Below are 15,507 nucleotides of genomic sequence, written 5' to 3'. Positions count from 1 at the left end.
CTAGAGTTTAATAAAATTTAGGATGTTACAATATACATATAAACTCTTTAATCTTTAAAACTTAAGAATAAATGTCCTTGACCTTTTAAGTTTATACAAATAATTCTTAACCATTGATTATATACCACCTTAAATTTTATTTTTGTGTGTATTTAAACACTTAAACTTTGATTGACATATAGATAACCCTTTAAACTTTAAATTATATATAAATCATTAATATATAAAATTAATCATATAGAGTTATTTGCATAAATATGAGCGTTGATGGGGGTTCATTATAAAACTTTAAAGGCTAAGAAGGTTATGTGTACATGATTTAAAATTCAAGAAATAATGTATAATTTAATCAAAAAATAATACATAGGAGATTTTCTCTATATATATACAAATACAATAACAGTAAAAATGCCTACTTTGTGAGCATGAAATGCATGATTCTCTTTGTCTTATTTATATAATAGAGAGAATTTTTTATTCTATTTATAAATTATAATATTAAATTTTTATAATAATTTTTTTTATCTTTCATTAAACATTGAAGATAAATTATTAAAATATATATATTTAATAAAAATAAATTTAAAAATTTAATAAATTTTTAAACAAAGTTAATAAATATTAGCGGTAAAATATAATATGCTAGGGATAGAGAAGTACGTACAGTTTTTCAGAAAAAAACATTTTAATTTAAATTTATGCTTAAACCCTATCGCCTAAACCTTGCAAGTGCTTGCGAGCAGTGACGATGTGTGGAAGCCCTGTTTGGTAGCTAAGCTTATCCACGTCTGTGCGGCCCTGGTCATGTCCATGGCGATCGCTGGCTTAAAATTTGTGTGCAAACCCAATGTACACCTTCTTCCCGCTCCATTTCAGTGCATTCGTAAGGTAAATGTGCCCTTGTTTGTGTCCTCCTCTGAAGAATACTTCTTTCTCTCACTCACTCTTCTGCTTGTTTATTCCTTTCTTTTCAAGGTTGTGCCGAGATATGCCGCTTCCATCGACGCAGAGGAAGTGATAAAAGAAGAACTAAATGTTTCGGTTCCTGAAGAAGGCAAGTGAAGGACTGAATTTTTGGTGAATGATTCCCCCCCCTTTTTTCCCAAATGGCATTTCTTTGTGTGGTTTTGTCGACATTGATGAATATGAGTGCTGAATCATTTCTTTTGCTTGTGTTAAATCGGTGAAGGAAGTAAGAAGGGCCCTACATGGAGGAAATTTGATTCCAAAGAACTTGGAATTAAAACTTCAATGATCGCAGATCCTACAAAAAAGGTTCTTAATAGGCTGAAGAAAAAGGGTACACACTGCCTCTTACCCCTCTCATTCACTCCCCCCCCCCACCCCCCACAACAAAAGCTCGGTTTGTATAAGAAAACGAAAAAAATGATTATGTTTTAGTTTGTCTATTTTATTTAACCTCTCATTCTTACAAATATTAGGAAGATTTTCTTGGACTGCTATCATAGATATTAGATAGAGTTGTTTTTGACTTTCCCAGAGTAAAAGTCTTTTATTACTTTCCATGTTTCCACTACAGTCAAGGCAATGAAAACTGGACCTGTGAAGTCATTGGTTCAAAATTGATGGTCAAAACCATGGATGAACTATGATCAGATCAGTCATGAACAAAACATTTCACTAAACCGGTCAAGAAATTGGTTTAATGATTTATTGGTTTAACTAGGGTTGACCCATATTTTACTATCATGACCACAGTTGTGTATGATTATCAGATGGAGAATTGGCCTCTATTATTTCTTTCCAAACCTTTGCCTAGCAATTGCAAATAGATTGCTGTATAATCAGGAAATGCCTAATTGTAATAGTTGAGATTACAGTTTGTTCTGCAGAATATGTTTTCTAATATATGACCAAAACTTACCATTACCGTATTAAGAACTAGACATCTATCTTTTTGCTTGAATTGTTACCTCAGTCTGGCCACCATCACATATTAATGGGCATTGTAACTGAAAATTGCTTGTAAAATTCATCTCTTACATTGTGATATAAGACTTGGAAATTCTATGTTCACGAGTGATGGACTTCTAGGTGTATGTAAGCATTGCTTAGTAGTGATCTTCAAATGTTAACTAAAGTATTAAACTTTAGTAAACTAAGGTGATTGTTTTGATTTTATTGAGATGAAAACTGGTCTGCTGAATAAGTGTTAATACTTGTGTTCGGTTTTCCGTGTAATAAAAATTTTACTTTTATTTTGGTTGATCATGTTTTATTTGATTTTTAATCGTGAATGTTCTGCTATTGTAATGTCTAGAAACCCCTTTTTTTCTTGTGCCTGTAGGATATGATGTATACCTTGTAGGAGGCTGTGTGCGGGATCTTATTCTAAAGCGAACACCAAAGGACTTTGATATTATAACTTCAGCTGAGCTTAGAGAGGTTTCCTTCATCTCATATTTCTTTGTTGTCTTTAAATTCATTATCAATATCAAGGTTTACTGGAAGACTCTATTGTCAAATAGCTAAGTTTAATTAAGAGCATGAGTGTTTATTTTGGCATATGTTGTCTGTAACATAGACTATGCATAGAATTACTTTTTGCTATTTGATTTGAAGGTTCAAACTGCTTGATGCTTCTAGGTCTTAATATTTCTTGGTGAATGTGAATCTTGATTCAATTTGTAGGTGATGAGAACATTTTCATGGTGTGAGATAGTTGGCAAACGGTTCCCTATATGTCATGTTCATGTTGATGATACCATTGTTGAGGTTGGTTTTTCTGTTATGTTTTAAATTTTAACTTTGGATCGAACAAGGACTGTGATCAATTGAATTTTTCCCATTAAGGAGGGATTTTGTGGCAATTATATCAAACAAAATTTCCATCTCTGTTTTTTTTTTGATGATTTATGATAATTTCATTGCCCCTTTTTATTAGGTTTCAAGTTTTAATACTGCTAGGCGCAAGTTGGGTGTGGATGCTCATGACATTAAAGGACCACGTGGCTGTGATAAGAAAGACTATCTTCGGTGGAGAAATTGTTTGCAACGAGATTTTACGATTAATGGGTTTGTATGCATTGCTTGCATTTTAAAAATGGAAAATCTAATTTCTTTTGCTCTGCAATTGTCTACTTTGTGGTCTCTATGTAGACTTTGCTATCTATAGTTTGTGCTGCTGCTTATACTGATAATTAACTTTATGCTCTTCCAGGTTGATGTTTGACCCTTATGCAAAAATTGTATATGATTACCTGGGAGGAATGGGAGATATTAAAAAAGCTAAAGTGTGCATGTATCTCTTATCAGCTGTTTTCTCTTATATTTTTGCTTATGGTCTATCTGGAACTTCCTGAAATAAGTTTCTGCATGAATAGGTGCGAACTGTGATTCCTGCGAGTACTTCTTTTCAGGAGGATTGTGGTGAGTTTAATAGTTCATTTCACTTTCCCCTTTTTTGCATAAGAATTACCTTAGTTACAAGAAATGTCTAACGGCATTTTCTGCAGCTCGCATTCTACGAGGAATTAGAATTGCGGCCCGCTTAGGCTTTGGCCTTTCCAGGGAAACAGCTCATTTTGTAAAAAATCTTTCTTACTCAGTTTTAAGACTTGATAAGGTATATAAAGAACTTTTCTCCCTTATTATTGTCATGCATGTGAATATTTTTCCTGAGTTGTTCATATTTTACATTTTTTAGGGTAGGCTTTTGATGGAAATAAATTATATGTTGGCTTATGGTTCTGCTGAAGCTTCTTTAAGGTTACTATGGAAATTTGGACTTCTCGATATTCTTCTTCCCTTTCAGGTAGATGCACTTCTAGATGCTCTTTATTTTAATTTTATACATTAGTCTTAGTCTGTTTAATTTAGGTTCTGGTTGCAGGCTGCTTATTTTGTTCACCATCGATTTCGTAGACGGGGCAAGGGAACGAATATGCTTTTGGTATGCCTCAGAAGTTTAGACTTTAATAGACTGACATGGTTTGTTTGGTGCAAGGGCATACGAGACATCAACCCCCCATTCCAAAACACACACGCACGCACACACTAAATATCTTGGTAGTATCATTTCCTCCATGTTGTGAATTGACGGTAAGCTTTAAGATTGGAGATCCATAAAATGCATTCTTTCTGCCTTTTGCATTCTTGAATGTGCTGCTAATATAAAGTGCAATATGCAATATGCTCAGATCCTTGGTTCTATTGCCTAAATGTGTGTCTGGTTCCCAAACAGTAAAAGTAGATTTGCCAAAATGAGTTCTAAAATGGTAAAAGTAACCCCGACTTGCATTTTCCAAACTGACTTTTCCATGGCTTTTAAGTTTTGTGGATGTGTTTCCAAAACAAACAAAATCTACGCAAACAAGCTTTTAGAAAACTTACTTTTTAAAAGGACTGTCAGTGGTGTTTTATGTGGTATCCAAACACCCCCTTAAGTATTTGTAAATACATATCTGTATTTACTATTCAACAACTTATTTAGGAATCCCAGACTAAGAAGCATCAGCGTTCCTTCCTACTTTTACTCTCAGTTTGATAGGAACCTGCAAATCTTTGCTGGATGCTAAACTAATGGGAAAATACTGGGTTTTGACATTGAAAAAGAACTAAATACACTGAATACGTTCCACAAGTCAGATACTGATTCTAACCAAAACATAAATCCCTATTGCAGGAAGCAATAAGTCATAAAGAACTAAATATACTGAAATAGTACAGAACACAAACAAGTCAGTGACTCTAGTGTTGAAAAGGACAGAGCTTTCCTCAGTCCTCACACTACATGTTTCTTTAAAATAACCAATTTGCCCTTTTAGCTGGTACCAGAGGTGGAGTTTCAAATGAAAAACTTACATTGAACTACTACAATACTGCCCATTCCCTAAGCTTAACCTACTTCCTTGCTTTCCTGCCACTTTTTATCCTTTTGGCTATAAATTTTAGTATATTCTTCTTGACCAGCTGTGTTGGACTTTCTTGAGTCATTTCCCCTCCCAAGATGTCTTCTGTAGGTCTTAGGAATAGATGTGACTTTGTCTTGAGAAGTAGGAGCTCTATCAGAGTCTTCATGCTGCCTGCAACATCCTTGACAAATACAGGTTTAAACTGCAGAGTACATAAATGTTGTTTTCTCTTTCTATCAGTAAATTTTACCAATCTTGTGATATTGAACTTTCTTCCCTATTCTTTGTCTCTCTATACCACACCCACCAGCCCCTCAAGTTCTATATATATAATCTAAGGTTAAGGGTCATTTTTACTCCTGAACTTTACCCGAAGGGTTAGTGGTCATCCTAAACTCAAAAAAGTAAGTTTTGATGCTTGGTTTCATATATTAGCTAAAGGTTTTCTTCCTTATAACCTTGCTGTTTTCTCATTGTAACAGCTCCATTATGGTGCTGACATGTACACGTTTGTTTAGTCTCTAATGCCACAATTTGCCACCTTAGTCAGTCCTCTCACCTTCCCTTCTCCTCTCTCATCTTAGACGAAATCATGGAGCTCTTTTGGAATAACGGTCCCGTTGTCATGCATATCTCGCACATGAATCTATTCGTCGCCATCAGCACTGTTGGTGATAACGCAACAACCTCAACGTTCAGATTTGTTTCTTTCACTGACCCACTCCTCTCACCTCTCCTCCCCACGTTCTCTGGACTTCGAAGGAGTTGATCATCTAGCCACGAGCATGGAGCTCCTTGGGGTCTGACAGTGATGTGATGGCCGACAAGGGAGAGTGAGAGAATGTTCTATCACCAAACCCCATTCGAGCAGTTTCTCGATCAACTTGAGATGCTGTCATCTCTGATGTTGAGTTGGCATGGCCAGCTGCCATTGCAAATCATATGAATATTTTGGTGGCTTTGCTATCGTCGTTCTTTGAAACACGTTCTATCAGCTGAACACATTTTGAGACTCTCTTCTTCGCAACTCACTAATCTACGAAAGCTACTTCTTGAAAGTGATCTCAGTTATTTGAAGAACTGATTGTCTCCTCCTGAACAAGATTGCCTTGAGTTAATGTTATATGCAAGCTATATAGGGACCTGGAGAGAGAGCACCTCAGGTTGCATCACAACCACAGGCTGAGTAAGCATCACAACCACACCCCAACTTTTCGTAATTCAGCTAGTTGTGTCTTTATCTTTACTTTGTTTTTCTGTCGTCAAAACAGAGGCTGAAAAAATATTTGAAACCACCACCCTGCTTGACTTGCTCTCTCTATCTCTTGTTTGCAACCAGTGCTTTTGCTGTTGGAGAATATATACCTTGTGGAATCCTGTGGCGAGTTCTCTTTTGTTCAACTTGGAGCTCTTGCATTGTCTTGTTTCATGCATCGATCGTGGAGTCATCACTCTTTGATGCTTGGTTTCATATATTAGCTTTCCATGTGTGCTTTTATTTTTGGCCCTTCTCTTGTTTCCATCGTATACACAGGATAAATGATCACCTCCATTAATCACGTAGCTAAATCCTCATCTTTTTTTTTTTTTAATCAAACCAAAATCTTTTATGACAAGTTAGCATCAAATACTGCTCCAGTGGAATGTAGTTTGGAGGCAGAGGAAGTGAAGTGAATGGAGTGGAAGGAAAGCTTGAGTGGAAGAATGTGGGAAGGAGAGAGAGGGAAGAGAACGGATAGAGGAAATGGAGAGAGAAGGAAGAGGGATAAAATAGTGGAAGTGGGACCCATTGGTACAATATTTTATTATAAAAAATATTAAAAAGTGAGAGCTGTGCATGCGTGGCCTGCCAAATGTGCAACATCAAGGGCCCCACAGGGCAATAAATGGTCAACACACAGCAAGCAAATGGTAGGGTGACGAGAGAGATACTCTTTAACATTGAGGGATAGAATAAGAATTTTTTTTTTAGTTCAGGTTCCCAATGACCCTTCGGGTAAAATTTATTGACAAAAATGACCCTTAACCTTATAACCTATTTTACACATCCATATTTGTCAGTGTTGGGGTATGATGCATGGGGTGATTTTTTCTAATTTGGATATGGCTCATCAGATATTTTAGCATGATTATATTTGTTACTTGGTTGGGTGTTAATTCAACAAGCATATTATATGATTTCATAATTCTTAGTTGGATCTCTGAATTTTATCTGCAGTCATTCATGTCCAATTTGGATACACTTTTGGCGCCTGATCGTCCTTGTCATAGTAGCCTATGGTAAGATATATGCCTACAGCCTATGACAATGCCTTTTTCTTATTTTACCTTGTTAGCCATATGCTTTAAGAAGTGTCTAATTTTCCAGGAGAAATTGAGGCTAAATTCATCATTTGTTTGCATCGTAAGTGCAGTCAAATATCATCATTCTATAGGACAGTATATGTTTTCAAGACATAAAGTAAACATACAAGGCCTTTCTCCTTTCCTGCGTCAATAATAGGAAATAGTTTCTAAACATTATTTTGCTCTGTTTTTTTTTAATTCTCTGGCTCCCATTGGATTGTCATGTAAGTTGGGTCCAATGAGCGAGATACATCATGGATCTTTGCTTTCAGGGTCTGTATCCTAGCTTTACATAACGCACTGAGTGATAAGCCGAGGTATGCTTCAGTGGTTGCTGCATTCAGTCTTGTGGTTCATAATGGTGGAGATTTGTCAGAAGCAATAAACATAGCAAGGAGGATCAACAAATCACATGATGCGAGGTTTCCTGAATTGTTAGATCCATTGCATCTGGATGATGAGGAATTAGCAGAAGAAATTATGGATCTTGCAGAGTCTGTTAAAGGGTCGTTGTTGCAGATGACAGATGAGCGATTTGTGTCTCAGGCCATGGCTGACTATCCTCAAGCCCCTTATTCAGATCTGGTGAGTAACTTTTTCCTTCTTAAACATATAAGCAAATGCCACCGGACATGTTATCAAAAAGATGGAATGCACTAGAATATTTTAGGGCCTCGACTTGCTCAACATTTCAACACAATATTAAAATGAAGGGAAAATTAATCTGCAACTCATTATAGTTTTTCGTAATTTTGAATTAGGTCCTTGTATTTTATTTTGTTTTAATCAAGTCTTTATAGTTTGATCCATTAGATATGTTAATCCTTGAATGTTAAAATTAATAATGAATTACTCCCTCTGTTAAAAAATGTGAGGCATTTTTTGAGGAGTTGGATGTGTAAAAATGTAAGGCATTTTTAGTCTTTCGAGGTGTAATCATTGCTTTTTTTTTGCAAAAGTGCCTCTCTTGATAATGACTTTATATTTATTGTAGGGTATTTAATAGGGATGAATATGGAAAGATAGAGTTAGTTTGAAAATAGGTAACTATTTTATTGAGGGGTGAGATTCGGTTAAAATTGCCTTACATCTTTGAATGGAGGGAGTATCTACTTTCTTAAAACAAAATTAAAAAAATTTGATTCAATACTTCAAACCAAAATTAGAAAAAGAAAATTGATTTAATACACTATTTACATTTTTATTACTTTTTTTGTGAAATTCTATGTGTATAAAAATTATTTAGAAGAGAACCTAATTATATAAAAATTTATATAATTAATTCTAAAGTTATACAATATTTTAATGAAAATATAAAATTTACTAATTTTGTCCTTTTAAAAGAAAAATTTAAGGGTTTTAACATTCAGGGATTAGAAAATCTAATGGATCAAATTACAAGGGCTCAATTAAAGAAAACAAATTGTAGGGATCTAATTTAAAATTGAAAAAAATTATAAGGACCTGTCGATATTTTTTCTCTAAAATGAATTTATAACCTCCTGCCAAGATTGCACACCCTACTGTGCAGAGACATGAAGGGAGAGTAAATGTAAGCCAATATACTGGAGAATGCAATATCTGGATTTTTATTAATTCAAATGATGTGTTCCCTGCAAAAGAAAGTCACTTTAGGCATGCCAGTTAAGTTGATGCGTGACTTCATGCAGAGAATTGAATTACTAGTAATGGCATTTTTAAAAGAGCATGAACCAATGAAAGTGAACGTGGCTGGTAGTAATTATATGGATGCTTTGAGTATGAATTCATGTTGTAATTTTGTTTGATGATGTTGGTAAAAACCTATATTTCCAAATCAACCGGATATTTGATTGTAGCAACCTAAGTATCCAGCGTTTTCCCTGTTAAATATTACGGATAAATGCATTTTGAGCAACACTTGGTTCCTACTCTTATTTATGTAAAATTTTCAGGTATTCATCCCATTAGGGGTTTACCTAAAAGCTCGCAGCATCTTTGACTGTGTGACGGTAAGTGATGCTGCGAAGAAATTTGTGTCAAAGCGTGGCAGAAAAATTAATTATGACTCTCTAGCTGCTGGTGACCTGCGGGAAGTACGGCATGTTTTTGCAAGGATTGTATTTGATACTGTATACCCATTACGCCTGGTTCAGGAACAGTCATGATTGAGTACATCAAGGCTAGTTTGAAGTTTTCTTGGAAATTTTGAGAAGAATGATGCAGAATGCAATTCTGTCGAGCTAATCTGATCAATTTGGAATAAAATTATGGTGAAAGGTCTGATTCTACCATTGGAGAGCTATTGGGTTCCTGCAGAAATGATTATCTTAGGTTCTAATCCCGGCGATCAGTTACGAGGCAAGGGCAAGGGGCTACCCTGCTATGTTCAATGTTACTGAGTAAACGTAAGCTAAAAGAAGGAAGCGTTATATTTTTGTAGTTTCAGAGTAGTGCATTCATTGATATGTTTTTGATATGCTTATATGAACATCCATCTCTTAGGTTAAGTCTCATAATGTATTCATGAATCCATTGTTGTAAATTGTACTAAAAAAAAAGATTTGTAAAGTGGCCACAAAATAGATTTGCAAATAAAGTGGCCACAAAATAGAATCACTACAAGGAGGAGGCGGAGGGGACCATTATTGCTCCTTCAAAAGAATGAGAAATGACTACATTCCTGACCAATCAAAAGTTTCCCTATAATTGGACCAACTAATATTGGGTTTCAGGGTACAAAGAAAGTCTGTATATACTTCTGAGTTCTGACTCAAGCATTTGCAACTACTGTGGCAGCTGGAGTGGGAGCTCCACCACTAGTGGGCCTGAAACAACAGACAGCCAATTCATATTAGTCGGAAGGATAAAATACCATAGAAACATTGCAGCGTAAATATTGGCTTCACAGAATTATAAAAAATAAATAAAATAAAAATAATTTTAAAGATTATTATTTAATTTTAAAAATAATATTTATAACGGATATCGTAAAAAGAGTGCTTATTCCACTGGGCAAAACAAGGAGGGCAGAAGGAGCAACTTACAGTCCCACAGACACTTTGAAAGAATCATAGATTCCCCATTGCGCTCCGGTCAGCGTCCCAATCATAAGAATCCGAAGAGGAAGGCCACGAGTGAAAAGACCCCATAGCCCAAACTTTTTCACAGCCTGCAAGCCCACCAAATGAAAATTCTCAGTCGCAGCATTCAGCATTATCAAGAATGTGCTCGAGTCCTGTTCTGTTTTGATCTATAAACTCTTGACTCAAAATCAAATCAAATCTACATAAGAACTTTCTCTATGGATAAACTTGGGACTCACATCACCAACAGTGGCTCCCTTGGCACTGTTGAGAAAAGAAACAAGATTATCAGCAGGATGAGAGACCAGTGCACAGAATATGCCTGCTACATATCCTCCGGCATAACTCACTCCAAGCTGCACACCAGTGCTGCACTGCTCCTTAGGGGTAGGGATGATATGTTTGTACATCATCTCCACGATATTCTCAAATGAAGCAAATTTCATCATTGTATCTGAAAGCAATCAATGAAATGCTTCAGTCCCAACACTTAAGAGCCATGCAGCTTAGCTTAACCATTAACCAAGACGGAAGAAGCCCAACTTACATGGAATCTGACGCCCCCATAGAGGAACAAGTCCCTTGTACAACCTGCAAATTCAAAATGGGATCAAACCTGAGATTCAAATACCCAAGAAATGATAAGTGACAGAGGCAAATGAGATGAAATATCATCATACCCAAGAACACCCTCAGCTCTGACGATCTTGGGGAGACCATCTGCTAAGCCACGAGCAAAGCCAGGCCGAGTTTGGACGCGAACTTTGACTGCTTCCATTGGGCAAAGGGCAAAAGCAGCAATCACTTCTGCAGAAGCTGAACCGGCAAGGTATATCAACGTCTTGTACTTGGCTGCATACTCAGGCCCGGCAATGTCTGAGTAATACTTTTTGAAGAACTCGTAAAATCCATACTTGCAAGCTCCCTGAGCACTGTAACCCAGCAAAGTTGGTGCCCATCCCTTAAAAAGGCCCTTAATACCCTGCTCCTTCATAATAACCCCAAATCCTGACATGTTGCTCTTATACTTTGCTGGATCGATCTGTAAATAACAAGGGTTAATGACCGGAGAAAGTTATCAAAAGATGTAATCAACGCATGCATATTTCCCGGTAAGGAAAGCATGAATATAAGCCTATCAAGTATATACTTCATGATAAGAACTACAGTATTACAGGCATAATTTCTTAACCTGCAAAATCAAGTATCACATGGAATTAAAAAATTCAATTCAAATTCTAAACTTAAAAACCACTTGAATCAAAACCAAATATATTGCAGAGAGACTACAAATCCTTGAGTCAACATTAACGTCAGAAAAATATAAAATTCTAGAAGATTAATATCCCTGGCTTTACCCCCGCAAAAAATCCAAACCAAAGTCCATGATTAATTAGCGAGTACCCACTTAAGAAATGATATTGACACAAGTTGCCACAGATGCCACTATATATGTATTAAATGTAACAGTGATTATATTCAAAATGGGATGATTTGAGAAGCATCACATTTTGAATATAATCAGTAATCAGTATGAGTTGGAAGCAGAGGAATAAGAGTATACCTGTATGTTACACTTGACGACATCAAGGGGAGTGACGGCCATGTGGGTAGGACCAGTGCACAACGACCCTCCGATTCCACATGCAGCGTAGAAAGCCGGAGAAAACAACTCGATCTTCTCGCTGGGCGATGGGATCACAAAACCCCTTCCTGGCGGGAGCGACGGCACCGATGATGAATTCGACACAACCGGCGACGTCGTTGGTGTCAACCCGTGATTCTTCTTCATCAACGTACCCAGATGGAAGGGCCTCTTTGACGATGACGGTGATGAGTAAAGAAATTCAGGAACGAGAGAGTGGCCAGACTCGTCGGACGGAGCCATTGCTAAGTACTTCAGAACGTGAATTGAATTGAGTCGGGGGAAAATATGAAGTTTTGTGGTTAAGAAATAGAATGAAGGGGAAGGGGCTATTTCAAATAAGGACCGCTTTGAATCGGCGCGCTCTTATGCATGAAGGATAAGCCATAAAACTGTTACTTTTGGGAGACGTAGTTGACCGTTGACCGTTGGCATTTCGCCCATTTTCTGGACCTGATGCCGTCAATTACTGTTTAAACTTTAAACTGTTGACTATTCATTGGTCGAGGAAAAAAAAAACTGTTGACTATTCTGTTCTATATAAAAAGAAGATTATTGGCGAAATAAAGCTATACTTTTCGTTACTAGTTATTAATATCAGACAATCACAAGAAGAATAAGACAGAGGATATGATATCGAACTTGGTTAACCCCTTAAATTGTAAAGGGGGGGGGTTCAGTAAACGAAAGAAAAGGATAAATAGGAGCTTTAATATGGTTATTGATATTTTGCATGCATGTATATTATATTAACTCAATTTATGGGTCAAGGCTGATCATTCTATGCCTGGTATACATTTTGTGCAGTAAAATACATAATATCTAGAAAGTAATGCGTCCAAAGTCGATGGAGAAAAAAATAAAGATTATGCATGGGAAGTTAATGGTGATCAGTTCAAAGTTTCGGCAACAAAAATGAGAAAATGACATGTGCGTAAAAGCGTTTGACTGAAAACTTGGAGGTTGATGCGCAAGTTTGAGGCGGCTATGCCATTTGCGTGGAGTAGAAGGCGAATATCTTGGCCCAAAAAAAAAAAAAAAAGAAGGCCAATATCAAATAAAATTCGTAAGCCAGCACGACAAAGTTCATAATAAATTTCATCATACCCGCAACAGCACCCGCGATAAACTATTGAATCAGTATTTTAATCAATTTAAAAAAATATTTTTATTCCTAACTAATCTGATTAAGTGGTTCAATCACAATTATTTTGACTATTTACCTTGAACCAATATCTTTAACAATTCAATGACATCTATCTTGATTTTGAGATCTTCATTATTTGATATATTTTAGTAGGTGTTTATATGCAAATTTTGTTAAATAATTGAGTTGGATTTCAATATCATTTTTCATGTAAATTTTATAAAGATCTCGGACTCATGCTGGTTTTTTCTTCATGAAGTAAACTCACTTATTTGTTGTTTTTGTTTTTTAACTGTCATTAAAAAATGAATAAAAATAGGAAAAGTTAGATTAATTGAGGTGAGAAAATGATATATTGTATATGTCTATTTGCCACATATACGTCTGGCTTTTAAACTGCAGACAAAACACGCAAAAGAAAGACGTGGAGAAGCAGAAACCAGGTGGCAGGAAGACTATCAACAGAAGTAATTCAAAGAATCAAATTGTTCCCTCGAAGATTCAACCACAGACCTACTCATCTCTCATATTTATTCTAGCAACAGAGGAATGTAGTTTCATTCAAATTCACTTACACTTCTCTAACTAAATCTAGCTCACAAACTAAGAATCAGCAAGTAACTTCACTTCTTACCCATTATTAAACTATACGTAAATTGTTTCCCTTTTATCAAAAAAAGAAAAAACTAGGAAAATTGCTCTTGATATTGATGAAATTCTCCCAAGTAGCACCTTCAGAATCAGTGTCCCTCAGCATCAAAATTTTGAGCACCTGGCATGTTATCTCTTCTAAAAACTTTACTAATCAACAATTCAACATATTAATCCTCTACCTTCATAGTGAAATTAACTCTCTATTCCACCTACTGCATCCAACAATGCTATTTTCGGTGCTCCTTTCTATTCATCCTCTTGATCATCATCTTAATCTTCAATGGTTAGTAGGTACGGTTAGTAGGTTTGCTTCTTGCATTCTTGCAAGATGCATGGTGTCGGCAAGGTTTAAACGCTTAAACTTTCTCACACCATCTCTTATTTCAGGTTTCAGCCCCAATAAGAAGAGATCAATGGATATTTCTTCTGCTATAACCATTTCAGATATTAGCTCTTCAAACCTGTCCATGTATTCCATCACTGAACCCTCCTGTTTCAGCCTAAACAATTCAGCTAAAGGATCTATGTTATCAGTATCCACAAATCTGTTGGCCATTTCTTCCATATACTCTGCCCAGTTCACCTCCCTTCTCTTCTTCCATTTCATAAAACATCGATGCCAGTTAAGAGCCTTACCTTGTAGATGAATGCTGATAATCTTGAACCGGAGCTCCGTTGGAGTGGCGTCCACTTCAAAAAGCTGTCTACATTTCGATGCCCATCTCCTAAAGTCTGAGCCATCAAACTTAGGAAATTCAACATCAAGCCGGTAAATGGTGGCCGGCATTGCTGCAAAAGAACCAAACGGAGGATAAGCTCGATCTCACTAATCCATTTCCATTCATGAAAGGTGGAGGTATACGGAATACAGTGCACCGTGGCCTGATTACCTTGCCTATTTGTGGTTGAAAGCGACTTTAGCAGCAACTTAACGAGCTCTATCAAGTTCGAATTGATCGGTCGTGAAATTTCATCCGCGTTCATAGTCGCCTCTAAGGCTCTCGACGTCATTTCCATCACCGTCTCTTTCAAATGGATCATTTCACCCTTGACACAGGCTAACTCTCGCCGGAACTGCAGGACTTCCGATTCAAGCTCTCTCAATCGATCGGCGCTTCTGTTATCCTCCGCCATATTCCCAGGGCCCAATTGGCGTGAAGATTGCAGACGAAAATTGATTCAGAGGAATTCATCCTTTGTGGCTCGTACTTATACAGTTGTACTGATGCACATACGTGTTTTTCAATTAAAAAAATTAATTTAAAACTTGTTGAGGGATTCTAACGGCCTTTGTCACATTAACTAACTTACCTTAGATTAGTTGAAATTTAATCTAATTTCCAGATAATTTGATATTAAAAAAGTAAAAAAAAAAACCAGTAAATGAGCCATATTATTTTTATATATATTTTGTTAGAATTTTATATTTTACATATCTAGTTGATTAAAAATAGATAATGACTAATAATTATACAAGTTATAATAGATTATATTTTAAATATTTCATTTTTATGCCAAAAATAAAATATTTTAATAGAATGTAATGGGATATTAAAGTAAGACTTCATACATGTATTGGACAGAGTATAAGAAACTGCATATATTATTCATAATGCAGCGAGGTTTTATTATACACACACACACACACACACATTGATATTATAAATATTATATCTTTCTTTCAGTTAGACTATTAACTGAATCCCTACCTAACTAACAACCAAAAACTAATTTCGCTTTTTCTTTATTTCGTCACCTAATCCATGAGTAAATGCA

At 36.0% G+C, this 15,507-nt stretch overlaps 3 protein-coding genes across 4 annotated transcripts; 1 reads left to right on the top strand and 2 right to left on the bottom strand.

Annotated features, from left to right (window-relative positions):
* The first annotated feature begins 719 nt into the window (after window positions 1–719).
* LOC129308635 (uncharacterized) lies at window positions 720–9,896 on the top strand. 2 transcript variants are annotated; one of them, XM_054949900.1, is made up of 14 exons: window positions 720–888; window positions 976–1,054; window positions 1,190–1,300; window positions 2,309–2,406; window positions 2,653–2,736; window positions 2,906–3,036; window positions 3,182–3,254; window positions 3,345–3,390; window positions 3,477–3,586; window positions 3,668–3,775; window positions 3,854–3,913; window positions 7,093–7,154; window positions 7,493–7,805; window positions 9,155–9,896. In XM_054949900.1, the coding sequence occupies exons 1-14, from the start codon at window positions 805–807 to the stop codon at window positions 9,365–9,367; spliced, it is 1,572 nt and encodes a 523-aa protein (XP_054805875.1). In that variant the 5' UTR covers window positions 720–804; the 3' UTR covers window positions 9,368–9,896. The 2 variants fall into 2 exon arrangements, with proteins under 2 accessions (XP_054805875.1, XP_054805876.1); XM_054949901.1 differs by having other exon boundaries at window positions 721–888; window positions 976–1,077.
* Window positions 9,701–12,280, bottom strand: LOC129308637 (mitochondrial phosphate carrier protein 3, mitochondrial-like). The gene is made up of 6 exons (XM_054949902.1): window positions 11,850–12,280; window positions 10,966–11,327; window positions 10,833–10,876; window positions 10,525–10,739; window positions 10,247–10,371; window positions 9,701–10,027 (listed from the first exon to the last, which is right to left on the bottom strand). The coding sequence occupies exons 1-6, from the start codon at window positions 12,171–12,173 to the stop codon at window positions 9,973–9,975; spliced, it is 1,125 nt and encodes a 374-aa protein (XP_054805877.1). The 5' UTR covers window positions 12,174–12,280; the 3' UTR covers window positions 9,701–9,972.
* Window positions 12,281–13,515: 1,235 nt separating this feature from the next.
* LOC129307845 (uncharacterized) lies at window positions 13,516–14,897 on the bottom strand. Its single transcript, XM_054948771.1, has 2 exons — window positions 14,622–14,897; window positions 13,516–14,520 (listed from the first exon to the last, which is right to left on the bottom strand). The coding sequence occupies exons 1-2, from the start codon at window positions 14,863–14,865 to the stop codon at window positions 14,009–14,011; spliced, it is 756 nt and encodes a 251-aa protein (XP_054804746.1). The 5' UTR covers window positions 14,866–14,897; the 3' UTR covers window positions 13,516–14,008.
* Window positions 14,898–15,507: the final 610 nt, after the last annotated feature.

This window comes from Prosopis cineraria, unplaced genomic scaffold, assembly GCF_029017545.1.
Source record: "Prosopis cineraria cultivar Desert tree isolate PC_DT_omini unplaced genomic scaffold, ASM2901754v1 PC4, whole genome shotgun sequence".
In the NCBI taxonomy this organism is placed as follows: Eukaryota; Viridiplantae; Streptophyta; class Magnoliopsida; order Fabales; family Fabaceae; genus Prosopis; species Prosopis cineraria.
Note: the sequence above shows the minus strand (reverse complement) of the source record. Positions and strands in the feature narration are given on the sequence as shown.